Below are 12,115 nucleotides of genomic sequence, written 5' to 3'. Positions count from 1 at the left end.
CTCTCTCTCATCTCAGGGACTGCAAACAGCTGGGCATTCCAAACAGCTTTGACCATCAGCGCTTCATTATGTTTGCTGGGATCTGCTGTGATGAGAATGGGCGGAAACACATTTGCTCTAGAGACAAGGTGCTGACCTCTGCTTTTTTTTTTTTTTTTTAATTAATTTTTCAGGAAAATGTACTTTGAGTGGCTATAACTAAACTTCGCTGTCAACAGGAATTGGAAAATCTGTATGAGATATTCCATACAAGGCTCTCTATCCACAGAAGAGCCTGCCAGCACAAGATAAAAATGGCTGTAGAAATTATGTGAGTACCTACAGTTCCATTTTTAATACTACACAAAATTTTGCTTTATCTACAGTTGTGCCCCTGAAGTCATATGTTTGGTCATTATATATCCAGGATCAGAGATGCCCTCTTACTTGTTGATGACCACCCAGACTTCAAAATGAAAAATTCAGAAGGGACAATGGTTTCTCTCTCCAAAGCCAAAGATGACATGGAGTCATACATAAAACTGACAGGTAGTGGTTTCAATCTGTGTTGTGGAAAAATTATACATTCAGTTTATTTCAGATAAACCATCTTCAAATACAGATATAGATTGTTAAAGATTACAGATAACACTCAAATAGAACTATATTCCTTTTGACTGACACTATTGAATTCATTTATCTGTACGTTTATCTAAACTACTCTTATCTGCAGGGGGTCTTTACTAGGGATGGGTATCGTTTAGGTTTTATCCGATACCGGTGCCAAAGCGGTACTTATGAAACTGTGTCTGTGCTTAACCGGTGCTTAAAGAATGGGGAAAACAAACTTTGTCCAAAAACCTCTCATGTTGAGCTGTTTTTTTGTAAAAAAAAGATAACAATGTTGGCCTTTTCTGTAGCTATAGGGCATATATGGTATCACTCTTGGGTGGAAGCAGTGCTTAAACAATAGAAAAAACACAAACTTTGTCCAAAAACCTCTCATGTTTAGTTGTTTTCCACTTTTTCTTTGGTCTTTTTAGCCTTTTTGGCCAGGGTGAAGGGAGTATCTGCCATCAAACAAGAAGACAGCCACATGTAACTACGACGCTGTTTGCTAGTTCTCGCCAGGTTCGTCGTCAGATTCGAGGTGTTACCTACTTTGACAGTATCACCTTAAAGCATTTATTGCAGGCTGCTGAGTTTGCATATTTTGCTGTGAAGTACAGCCAGACTTTTGACCGCTTGGGCATTTTTAATCTGTAGCTCTGCTCTAAAAGACGTACATACCTGGGCCCGCCTACTATCCTTGCTAAGGTAAAATGATTGGCTAAAATCCAAAGTGTATAAAATCTCAGAAAATAAAGCACTAAAATAAAGCACCAAAATGTGCGCTGCTTTTCGGTCTGGTGCCATCATGGCACCGGATACCGGTACCCATCCCTAGTCTTTACTATGTCCATTATATTTAGTAATTTTTCTTATAATAATCCAGTTAGTTTTTTTTGTGGTACAGATTTATGTAAAATTTTCTAAAACCCTACTGACAAATTCTTGAGCTGTTTCGTGTTTAAACTGACTTATTTTATCTGTTTACTTTGTAGATCATGTGATTGAAAGAATACTCCACCCCAAGGAAGAAACAAATAAATCTTCCTCCACGGACAAAGACGAAGAGGAAGAAAAGAAGAAGAAGAAGAAAAAAAAGAAATTGATGAAGGCAACAAAGATTCTAAAGAGGGTAGTGACACGGGACCTGTACCGCTGTGTGGGTCAAGCCAGGGTATGCAATTTTTATGTGCCTGTACTACAAGTCAAGTATGTGCATATTTCTATCACAAAAATAACCCTGATAAATGTATCCCAATCGCCATATCAAAGTTGAGAACTACAGTTTTTATTTCTATGTGCTGTGTGTTCTTTTTCATGCATCTCCATCAGACAAATTTGGCTGTGTAATATGTCCTTTTTATGTTGCTGTCCCTGATGTCGGATGTCAAGGCTTCTCCCAGATAGGTTTTCTGATGAGATATTTAGGTTTTACTAGAAAATCCATGAATACAACGAAAAGAAAGAGAAGTTTACAGAACCATTTACATTTGGACAAAGGCCAGAATGCAAAGAAATTGCTGCTTATACCAAAAAAGCGATGTGCATGTAGACATAGTCTAAATCATGATCAGATGATGAAGCAGTGGCTCTTACTCTCAGACATGCCTGGGTTTGTTTCGTGCAGTCTTCTATTTTTCAATGATTTATCAATAAAACCTACAGTATTATTTTCCTTAGTTGAACCTGAGCAAGCATGCAAGCCAGTTGAAAGGAAAAACAAATAAAGTCACAAAATCAGTTGTTAAAGCGAGCTGGGTCACCAACAGCAAGAGGACCCAAATGTTGGACTCCTAACACAACATACTTGTTAGATTTGTATTGTTGATTGTCATTTATGCTTAGAAATATTTACTTATATATGCTTAGAGTTTTGTAATTAGTTGTAGATTGGTAGAGGTTTTGATCCTTGATAGTCTGCAAACTTTGTGTGTATTAGACAGCACTTTGGGAGCATGAGAGGTCATACCGTGTCTTATTGTTTTATGGTAGGATTAACGTAGCTACGTCTGTTCTAGTCTAAGTGCTCTTTGTTTAGATGAACTGCAGGACTTCCTCACCGTGTTATCTAGGATGAACCATCTAGGGTGAGGGGGAGGCTACCCTCTTCCTGACCAAGGATGTTTAACCCTTTGATCAGCAACACACACACACACACACGCATACACACAGGCAAGGTACTCTTTGTTTGTATGTAGACGTCGTATGTTAATGAACCTATGCATATTCATGTAACCTCAATAAAAGGGCAGTGTTACAGGAGGACGGACGAGACCAACTGGAGTCAAGCGGTTGTCCGGTTCTCTCCCGTGCACGAGTAACATGAAGAACTTTGCCTATTTGTGTCTTGCTTAGCAGTGTAATTATATTGTCTTAACGTTCCAGCGAATAGGTTTATGCTACAAACCTAACATTAATTGGTCCTTCGAGAGCCGGAGCCCTGGAATCGCATTCACCGAGGGGGGGAGAGGCACGCTGAAAGACTGACGTCAGCCAGGAAGTTCCTGTGGATTCGCGGTCTGTCTTTTCTCCTCGATGAATGACGGTCGGCGGGATTCGGGCTGATATTACACTCTAAGCAACGCCAAGTAAGTTTAAAGAGGCCGACTCTATAACCGTGTCGTTGTGCAGTCTCCGCCACTGTGTGAGGCGTTGAGAAGAGGCCGACTCTATAACCGTGTCGTTGTGCAGTCTCCGCCACTGTGTGAGGCGTTGAGAAGAGGCCGACTCTATAACCGTGTCGTTGTGCAGTCTCCGCCACTGTGTGAGGCGTTGAGAAGTTCGCTACTTTGTGTAGCGATACCCGGGTTCCTTGCTACTTTGTGGAGCAAGAGGTTCCTCGCTACTTTGTGTGGCTAGAGGTGAGTTCTCCGCCGCTTTGTGGGGCGTTGAGAAGTTCCGCGGGGTCCAGACTGTGCTGGACGATAGGCCTATTTTGTGTTGTTTTTGTTGTCGTTGTCATTGTTGTCATCGTTGTTGTTGTTGTGTGTGAGTGTGTGCGGAGCAGAACATGTGGTCTGTGACACCGACTGTTGTTGTTATCATGGGTTTCTAAGCAACCAAGAGTGAGTCGGAGGGAGACAGACGTTTGTGCTGGACTTTGCTCCTGGCAGCACAAAGTATTTATGTAAAAAAGAGAGAGAGCGACGGCTCCACAGCTGCGCGGGTTCACGCGAGCGCGGTCACGCGGGTTTCACGCGGACCTGAGCCGTGCGGTTAATCGCAGGCTTAAAAATGGAAGAGATTAAAATGTTAGAAGTTTTCAGAAAACACACCAGCCTTGAAGAGCGTGTGGAGAAGGCCAGCCCACATCAGCAGCTATGCTCTGGTGGGTGGCTGTCCCCCCACCCCTTGCTGACACAAAACGTTAACTCTTCAGCCTGTGTGCCAGACCATAGACGTAATTGAGGTGGATAGTTGTTAAAAGTCATCTACATTACGCTTGTGATTGCTTAAATTCAGTACGATGACATGTGAGGTGAAGTGATATAGGTAAATATTTAAACTAATGAAGTGCATAGAGGCACTTGACCTGTGTGGAAGACTGTCGTCTTATTATGAGCCATTGTTGAGATATAGAGCACATCTGTGAAAACAACTAATATGCTCAACCCTGTATGAAACATCTAAAAGTACATGATGGAGAAGCTGAGTTGAATATGAAAGTGTAAGACTTTGCCGCTGTGGGCAGAGCAACTACTGTGTGATGTTGCGTTGCAGTTTTTTTTTTTTTTTCTTCTGAGCTGATGAGCAGGCTACACATTATCAGATCGAGAGCTGTCTGAGAACTACTCTAAGAGAGGGAAACAGCGCTATGATAACTGTGATAACTGGAGTGTGCAACGTTTCCATGAGCAGTTTTCCTGCATCTTGACTTGTGTGTAGAGTGTTCATAACATCAGCATCATGTTTTTGATTATTTGTTTGTTGGGTTGAAAAATAGTTAAATAAACTGGTGATCATATTTACGGATCACCATGGCACATATCATCAGCCATGTGATTTATTTTTGCAGATGACAAAGTGAGTGTGAATGTGTCTGACATCACAGTGTTTTTGTGCACTGTGCAAGAGTAATTGCCTTTGATTGTGAGTGACAGCGGTGATTTTGCAGGTCACCAGCTATTGTAAATAAAAAAAAAAAAAAAAAAAAGAGTGAATAAGAGGGAGAATTTATATTGTAGAAAAAAATAATCATAGGAAAAAGGTTTTGTGTTGATCAACCAAAAAAAAAAAAAAAACAACTATAATTTCATTTTCTGCTTTTAAGAAAGGACCGTTCACAAAAACACAGAGCGAGAGAGAGAGAGAGATATGTGTTGATTAAGCAGTGATGATAATAATGAAATGTCTTAGTTGTCACTTTCAGGTGAAAAGCAGACCTGAATCAATTTTCCACATGCAGCGGTCAGAAGAAAGTTATAGTTTAACATCATTGGAAACATGCAGGCCAAGTTTCTGGCTGACTTATTTACAGTGCCATGTGTTTCTCAACCTCACAAGCGAGCTCACTCCTCCCTGAAGATAAGGAATGCAGCTCCATGATAAAGAGACAGCAGCAAGTCCTGAGCACAAAAAGTCCCAGCAAAGCAGCAGCAATGTGGATAAACAGCAGCAGAAGAAAGCAAACCCATCTTCCTGTCTGATTGGATGACTTCCACGGAGGGGCGAGCAAGATGGCGGTGGCAGCATGTTGAAATGCTCAAAAAGGACTGAGTGACTCGGGCAAGCCACATGCAGCTAGCATGCTGGCTAGCGACATGAAAGAAATGGACCCTTCATGATGCGTTCAACGTGCCAGCGCTGTGGTGGGAAAGGCTCCATCATAAACACGCCCTGCGCCCTGCGCCGAGGTTCAGGCCAAGAAGAAGAAGACGATGACTTCCAAGCCCAAGAAGGTCAGCCTCAGCGTGGGCGAGCTGATTGTGAAAGCCGTGGCCGCTTCCAAGGAGCGCAACGGCCTGTCCGTGGCCGCCCTCAAGAAGGCTCTGGCTGCCGGAGGCTACGATGTGGACAAGAACAAGGCCCGTGTCAAGACCGCCATCAAGAGTCTGGTGGCGAAGGGCACTCTGGTGCAGACCAAGGGCACCGGGGCCTCCGGATCCTTCAAGATGAACAGGGTTACTGAGACCAAAGCTAAGATGCCCGCCGCGGCCAAAGCCAAGAAACCGGCAGCAGCTGCTAAGAAGTCGCCCAGGAAGGCAGCAGCAGCAGCACTTCAGCCACTAGCACGAAGTCAACCGCATCAGAGGACAATAGTGAGAGTGGCTGTGACTTCACTGTGCATGTGAAGAAAACGTTTGAGGAGAACTGAACAGTTGGAGTTTGACATTTGCCACCTGTGGAGTAAAATGGCAAGAAGAGACAGTGGGACACAGGACAAAGCTGAAGGAGAACTGCCGGCTGTTGGACTGTTGAAGTGGGAGAGGTCAACAGAGTGAGAAGACTAGGTGAGAACACATAGGAATTATTTAATGTGGGAAATCAAAATTTGGGTTAGCAAACCTGGGGAAAAGAAAACTGACTGCTTAAGTTGGAAAATTGAGACGGAGTCTGAAACATTGCGAAAATAGAAACATATACAAAATCACACACACACAAGCAGAACATGCATTAACCCTACTAACAATTCCAAACACAAAATGACTCATGAAGACTCATAGCACATTAGTTAAGAAATGATTAAATAATAGCAGAGAAGTGTGTAGGAAAGGCAGCTTTAAGAACATGCTCTGCTGGAGATGCAGCTCCACAGACATGCATTGGACCTGCCTAATAACACAAACACATGTAATGAAAATTAGCTTGTTATCTTTCATCAGTGTTACAATAGTGTCAATTTAGCAGACACTTGTTATCAAATGCTGAATTTATCCTAAAGAAAAAAAATTGACTCTCCAAGTTGCAGGACAACAATTTAACTTTTGTGAGAAAAAAGATCCTGGTTTGACCAACCAGTGATCAGACAATAAATTTAGTTGTTAAAATGGTAAATTGGGAGAAGCTTCCTGCTTGATTGAGGCAGCACATGTAATTTACTGTATGAGGGAAATTGTCTTTTGTGATACTATTTTGAACATGCTTTTCTGTCGTCCTGTCAACTTGGTGGGTTAATAGCTGATATGCAAATTAGTTGATTGGTTTTAGATTAATGAAAGGTGACTGAATTCTAGTATGAGTGAATGAGATGTGTTGGAGTTGTTGTGTGTTGAGTAGAGACTCTAAAACACTGAGTTTCCTGCTTTGATGTGCGAGTGAATCCTGTATTTAGATACACAACTCTGAATACGTCAGAACAGACTGTTTTGTGAAGTGCATGACAGCATGTCACATGTTTTATGATGAAGGGAAAAGGAAAATTGAATAAAATAGATCTGTGGCCTAAATGAGTGAAGAGCACAGACCTGGTAATTAAACTCATAGCTAATAAGACATTAGGATTATGTTGTGTGTTGTGCAGCTGATGGTTGATTTGGAGTGAATCTAGCTGATGATTTTTCTTTTGTTGTGAAGTTGAGCCTGCCGATTAGTATGATGGTATGATGAACCATGCTAATGGTATGATTTACCCTCCTGAGATGAGGAGCTTGTGTCATGACTTAACAAGGCCTTTTTATTTTGATACTTTCACAGTGCACTGAAAGTTTTGTTTGATAATCTCTGTTCTTTAAGCAGATCTGCACGTCGGGAATTAAAAGCGCTACACGTCGTCGAGAAAATTGTGCCAAGTGAGTTCTCCACATTTAAATGGACTCTGGAGAAAGCCACTTATTTGGGACAATTATTAAATGACAGTCCCAGTCCAAAAGGATTCAGCGATGTAATCCAAACTAAAGTTCTTCTTTTTCTTTTTGAAATGACGTCATTTTGCTGAGAGTGGAAACTAAATGCGACGATAGGTTCCACTATCAGCAAAGAAAGAAAGAATGAATGTATGAATGAGTGAGTGAAAGGAAAACAAACTGACTGACTGGTAAAAGCTGACAAAAGCTGACAAGACTTTACTGATGTAACACGACTGTGTGAAGTTGACCCCCGCCTGGCAGGGGTGCAGATGAGTCTGTGTGTGCTTCCCTTTACAGGAGCAGAAAGATGACAGCAACACTCGAGGTTGCGTGATGATTTAACATTTTAAATGCCATTTTCTGTGTCTGTGAATTTACTATGTGTGCGTCATTCACTAGCTTGTGTGCTCACAGAGATATCTGTGACAAAGTATGCATACGCCTGCGCAAGCGCTAACATTTGCATTTTCGTTTTTACAGCATTATGGTTCTTCATGTGTTTGATCATGTGATTTATAGGAATACTGGCTAATGTTTCTCTACTACGAGATTTCTGGGTTTATGTGTGAAGAAAACTGTAGTTACAGGCATATGTTGATGGAGAAATTAATATAGTTTGAGACATACTGTGATGAGACCAGTGTTACTGTTTCCACAGCGAGTGTTAACTTAATGGTGTTTTATGGCACCTCTAGAATCCGTTGACCTGTGTCTGACCTCCGTCTGACCACAGTCAATGTGTATTGCTAATGTTTGTTTCTTTGAGAATGCTGTGGTAGATTCAGCTGAAGCGGACAAGTGACATGGGTAAAACAAATAAGAGATTACGGTATTTATGGAATAGTTTATTATGGGCTCATTTGCTGGCCACTTTTGAACCCATAATAATAATATATGAGTGGAGTGACTTTGCTTAAGAGAAGTCACTGATTACATTAATGTTAACAGAGTACATGGGATAATCCATGTCTGAGGTGAATTAGGGTAATAGTTGTAGTTACTGATTTGAGAAAACCTGCACATGACACTTGTCTTGCTGATGTTGAATGCTTATTACTCTTATGATACAATTGTTTACAGGTATGAAGTTTGATTTCACTTCCAGATTTTGCTTTCCAGGCCGTGATGGTGTGTATGCAGGCTCCTGGGAGAGCCAGGTGTTAAGCAAACTTAATATGCAACACACGCTAACATCTTTTATTGCAGGGTTACGGAGCTACTCCAGAGGAGATGCCCTGATGTTGCCTGGGACATGATCTAGCTAATCTTTTTCTTTAAGACAGGGATCCAGGTTTGGTGAGTTGACGCATGGGAATGTCCATGCGTCAAGAGGTGGAGTGCAAGGATTAACATTAAACAATGTTTACTATTATTGTTGCAGTGATTTGTGTGATTAGCCGTTTTATTTACAAATATTAAACCTATGCAAGTGGTGCATCCATGTTCAGATGAGGCTTTGATGGCCTATAAGTGAAGTTCACTGAACTAAAGAATGTGGTTTGATGATTGTTGACATGCTCTCCAAATAGAAGTTTTTCTTCTTAGCAAGGAAATACAGGTGCAGCAGTAATCTCCTGAGAAATCTTCAGAGGCCCAGTGAGAAGCGTGAACCATTCCAGGCATAGCCGACAGCCAGGCAGTGGTTGAGGTCAAAGGTCAAGCTGGTTGGGGCCCATCATGAGATCAGACCTTGGAGCCACAGCAAGGACCATGAAACTGCCTGCAAAATAGAGGAGAGGATCGTCCACAAGATGGGAGCTGAGGCCAGGAGAGAGGCTTCAGGAGGATCAGAGATCATCTTCAGCACAGCAGACATCACACAGAGAGCTGTGCTACTGAGCTTCCAGGAGATTTTAAATAAAATGAAAGATTCAATATTGACGCTGAGGAAGACAACTAAGGTGTACGACGTGCTCTGCCTTAAACCTTCAGCAGCGTTGGAACATGAAAACTCGTGGGATGAGGGGAGCGTGCCAAGCTCCATCGACAGCGCAGAAGGAGTTCGGGGATGACATCATGATTCTATGAAAGCACAGGAACCAGAAGCTATGGTGGTGATGACAGCAGTTTCCTATGAACATCACCTAATGCTGTGCCACTATACTGTGCATACGATGACACTCTGAAGGCTGCTGGGATCATAACAGCAGTAAGACAACTGAACCATGCACCCTTTCCACAGAGGTGTTTCTCTGCAGAGCGTGGACAATTAAGGAGTCATAAATATCCCCCTCACAAGACGAAGGTCTGAAGTCAGGTGATGGGGGCTGGTAAGAGGCCATAAAACTAGAGTGCTGAGAGGTCTGCAGCTTGGAAATAGCTGAGACCCATGTTGACGAACAACAAAACCAACTGGTATGTTTGAATGTCTATTCTACATACATTTGGACTCTGGTCCTATGGACAGTGATGGAAACAACTGGAAGAGACATTCATGACGCCCTGCAGAGCTTAAACCACTCTGCAGAGAGACATGTGATGTGCACACCCGGAGGAAGCACCACCAAGCTGAGATGTTTTTGAAAATGTTACTTTTTTAGTTTCACTATTAAATTAACAATTTCTTTGGTTGCTCGTAAGATGTAGTTTGCCAAGAGATGAGCTCAATGAATGGGGTAACTGCTAATACATTTATTAAACTGTGTACCTTTTCAGTAATTTAGGGTGATTTGACATATGCTGAGTATAAAAAGGTTTGCATTGAAACTGTCAGACATGAGGTATTCATACCTGGGAACTTTTTAAGCATAAAGGTCAAAAAGGGGGGAAATGTTAGATTTGTATTGTTGATTGTCATTTATGCTTAGAAATATTTACTTATATATGCTTAGAGTTTTGTAATTAGTTGTAGATTGGTAGAGGTTTTGATCCTTGATAGTCTGCAAACTTTGTGTGTATTAGACAGCACTTTGGGAGCATGAGAGGTCATACCGTGTCTTATTGTTTTATGGTAGGATTAACGTAGCTACGTCTGTTCTAGTCTAAGTGCTCTTTGTTTAGATGAACTGCAGGACTTCCTCACCGTGTTATCTAGGATGAACCATCTAGGGTGAGGGGGAGGCTACCCTCTTCCTGACCAAGGATGTTTAACCCTTTGATCAGCAACACACACACACACACACGCATACACACAGGCAAGGTACTCTTTGTTTGTATGTAGACGTCGTATGTTAATGAACCTATGCATATTCATGTAACCTCAATAAAAGGGCAGTGTTACAGGAGGACGGACGAGACCAACTGGAGTCAAGCGGTTGTCCGGTTCTCTCCCGTGCACGAGTAACATGAAGAACTTTGCCTATTTGTGTCTTGCTTAGCAGTGTAATTATATTGTCTTAACGTTCCAGCGAATAGGTTTATGCTACAAACCTAACAATACTGAATGAAAAGAGGCAGCTTTATTGCTGGATATGCAGAGCACAAGCTAAATACAAAATTCGGAAACTATAAACTTAAACTTGGAACAGGGAGTGATGAGGGAACTGAGGAGCCAGAAAAAACACACAGTGAAATGACAATGGGCAGAGGGAATCAGAGGGCTTAAATACACAAAGGATAACAAGGAAATGAGACACAGGAGGGTAACACAGCTGTGACTACTCATACACAACGACGGGGAGGAAGAAAAACTAAATACACTAAACACGGATGAGACTGTCAAAGTAAAACAGGAAACCGAAGATACATGTTACACCCTGAAAAGGGGCTCAGACACGATGCTTCTCTTTCAGCAGCTTCATTGCGAATGATTCAGAAATATAAACATACATACAAAAGTATTAAACATCTTAACAACGATGTACAGTCTCTGTTAGTTGTAAGACAATATATCTCAAGACGGTTTTCTTTCCTTTTCTATAAGTTACAGATTAAATTGAATGTAAGAATTTACAAAAACAACTTATGAATCAATAAACAAACTTAGATCATTAAACTGAAATGTACAGAAAATAAACAAAATATTCATATAAAAATACTAATAGGCATTTGTCCCTTCACACAAAATAAACATGTTCTTCGTCCAGATCAAATGCAAAATGCACACAATGTATGTTTCATACACAGTCTGGCACGATAATGCTTCATGCTAGCCATCAACAGAGCGCTTAGCTTAGCTTGCTGCTTATAGCTTATCCTAACAACACAGTTAACACAAGTCATCTAAATATTCCTAGTATCCTCTTGGTACATTTGGAAACACAGTCAGTACAACTCAACATACATATTTGTAAAGTTCAACAGCAGAATTGCACAATTATTACCTGAAAAGGGGATAAGTCGACGCTCAGACACGATGCTTCTCTTTCAGCAGCTTCATTGCGAATGAGGCATCGTGGCCAGAGCTCCCCCTTCCGGCAACGGCAGGCATAACTAATCAATCATGATCACTAAATCACATGGATTATTCCCCAGGCTCGACAAGTGGATCACAGATTGCATTTTACACAGGTTGTAGTCACATTAAGGATTGTTATCCGGTTGAACATAGTCATGAACTCTTTTAACTATTTTAGCCCGTGTTACATTACGTCTCTTAATGGGACTTCTTTTACCCTTGTTTATACATTTACATATTTGAAATGAATTGAATAATATATTGGGTAACTTTTAACCACAACTTTTTACTCCATTATGAACTTCAACAAATAATCAATCTATCACACACACACTAAGACACGGGCTGACTGAACATATGTAACAGGGCGCAAGAGACATGACTGGGAAACAGCTGAAACAAACAC

General features: G+C 41.4%; 2 protein-coding genes across 2 annotated transcripts in view; both read left to right on the top strand.

Moving 5' to 3' along the window:
* Positions 1-1,938, top strand: part of LOC308407319 (deoxynucleoside triphosphate triphosphohydrolase SAMHD1-like) — a gene marked incomplete at both ends in the record, with an annotated part of 28,754 nt that extends 26,816 nt beyond the window's left edge. The window contains 5 exons of the mRNA XM_080898888.1: positions 17-128; positions 219-310; positions 407-528; positions 1,584-1,762; positions 1,921-1,938. Of these exons, the coding sequence (XP_080755014.1) occupies positions 17-128; positions 219-310; positions 407-528; positions 1,584-1,762; positions 1,921-1,938 (523 nt within the window). The remainder of the gene's footprint in view (positions 1-16; positions 129-218; positions 311-406; positions 529-1,583; positions 1,763-1,920) is intronic.
* Positions 1,939-2,402: 464 nt separating this feature from the next.
* LOC308407129 (histone H1-like) lies at positions 2,403-10,665 on the top strand. Its single transcript, XM_080898607.1, has 2 exons — positions 2,403-3,237; positions 3,358-10,665. Exon 2 carries the CDS (start codon positions 5,466-5,468, stop codon positions 5,877-5,879), a length of 414 nt encoding a protein of 137 aa, XP_080754733.1. The 5' UTR covers positions 2,403-3,237; positions 3,358-5,465; the 3' UTR covers positions 5,880-10,665.
* Positions 10,666-12,115: the final 1,450 nt, after the last annotated feature.

The sequence above is a fragment of the Rhamphochromis sp. 'chilingali' genome, assembly GCF_963969265.1.
Source record: "Rhamphochromis sp. 'chilingali' genome assembly, chromosome: 12".
Taxonomy (NCBI): domain Eukaryota; kingdom Metazoa; phylum Chordata; class Actinopteri; order Cichliformes; family Cichlidae; genus Rhamphochromis; species Rhamphochromis sp. 'chilingali'.
Note: the sequence above shows the minus strand (reverse complement) of the source record. Positions and strands in the feature narration are given on the sequence as shown.

Bases quoted from the DNA above. Each gene is read 5' to 3' on its own strand.
- LOC308407129 (XM_080898607.1), top strand. From the start codon at position 5,466: ATGACTTCCAAGCCCAAGAAGGTCAGCCTCAGCGTGGGCGAGCTGATT.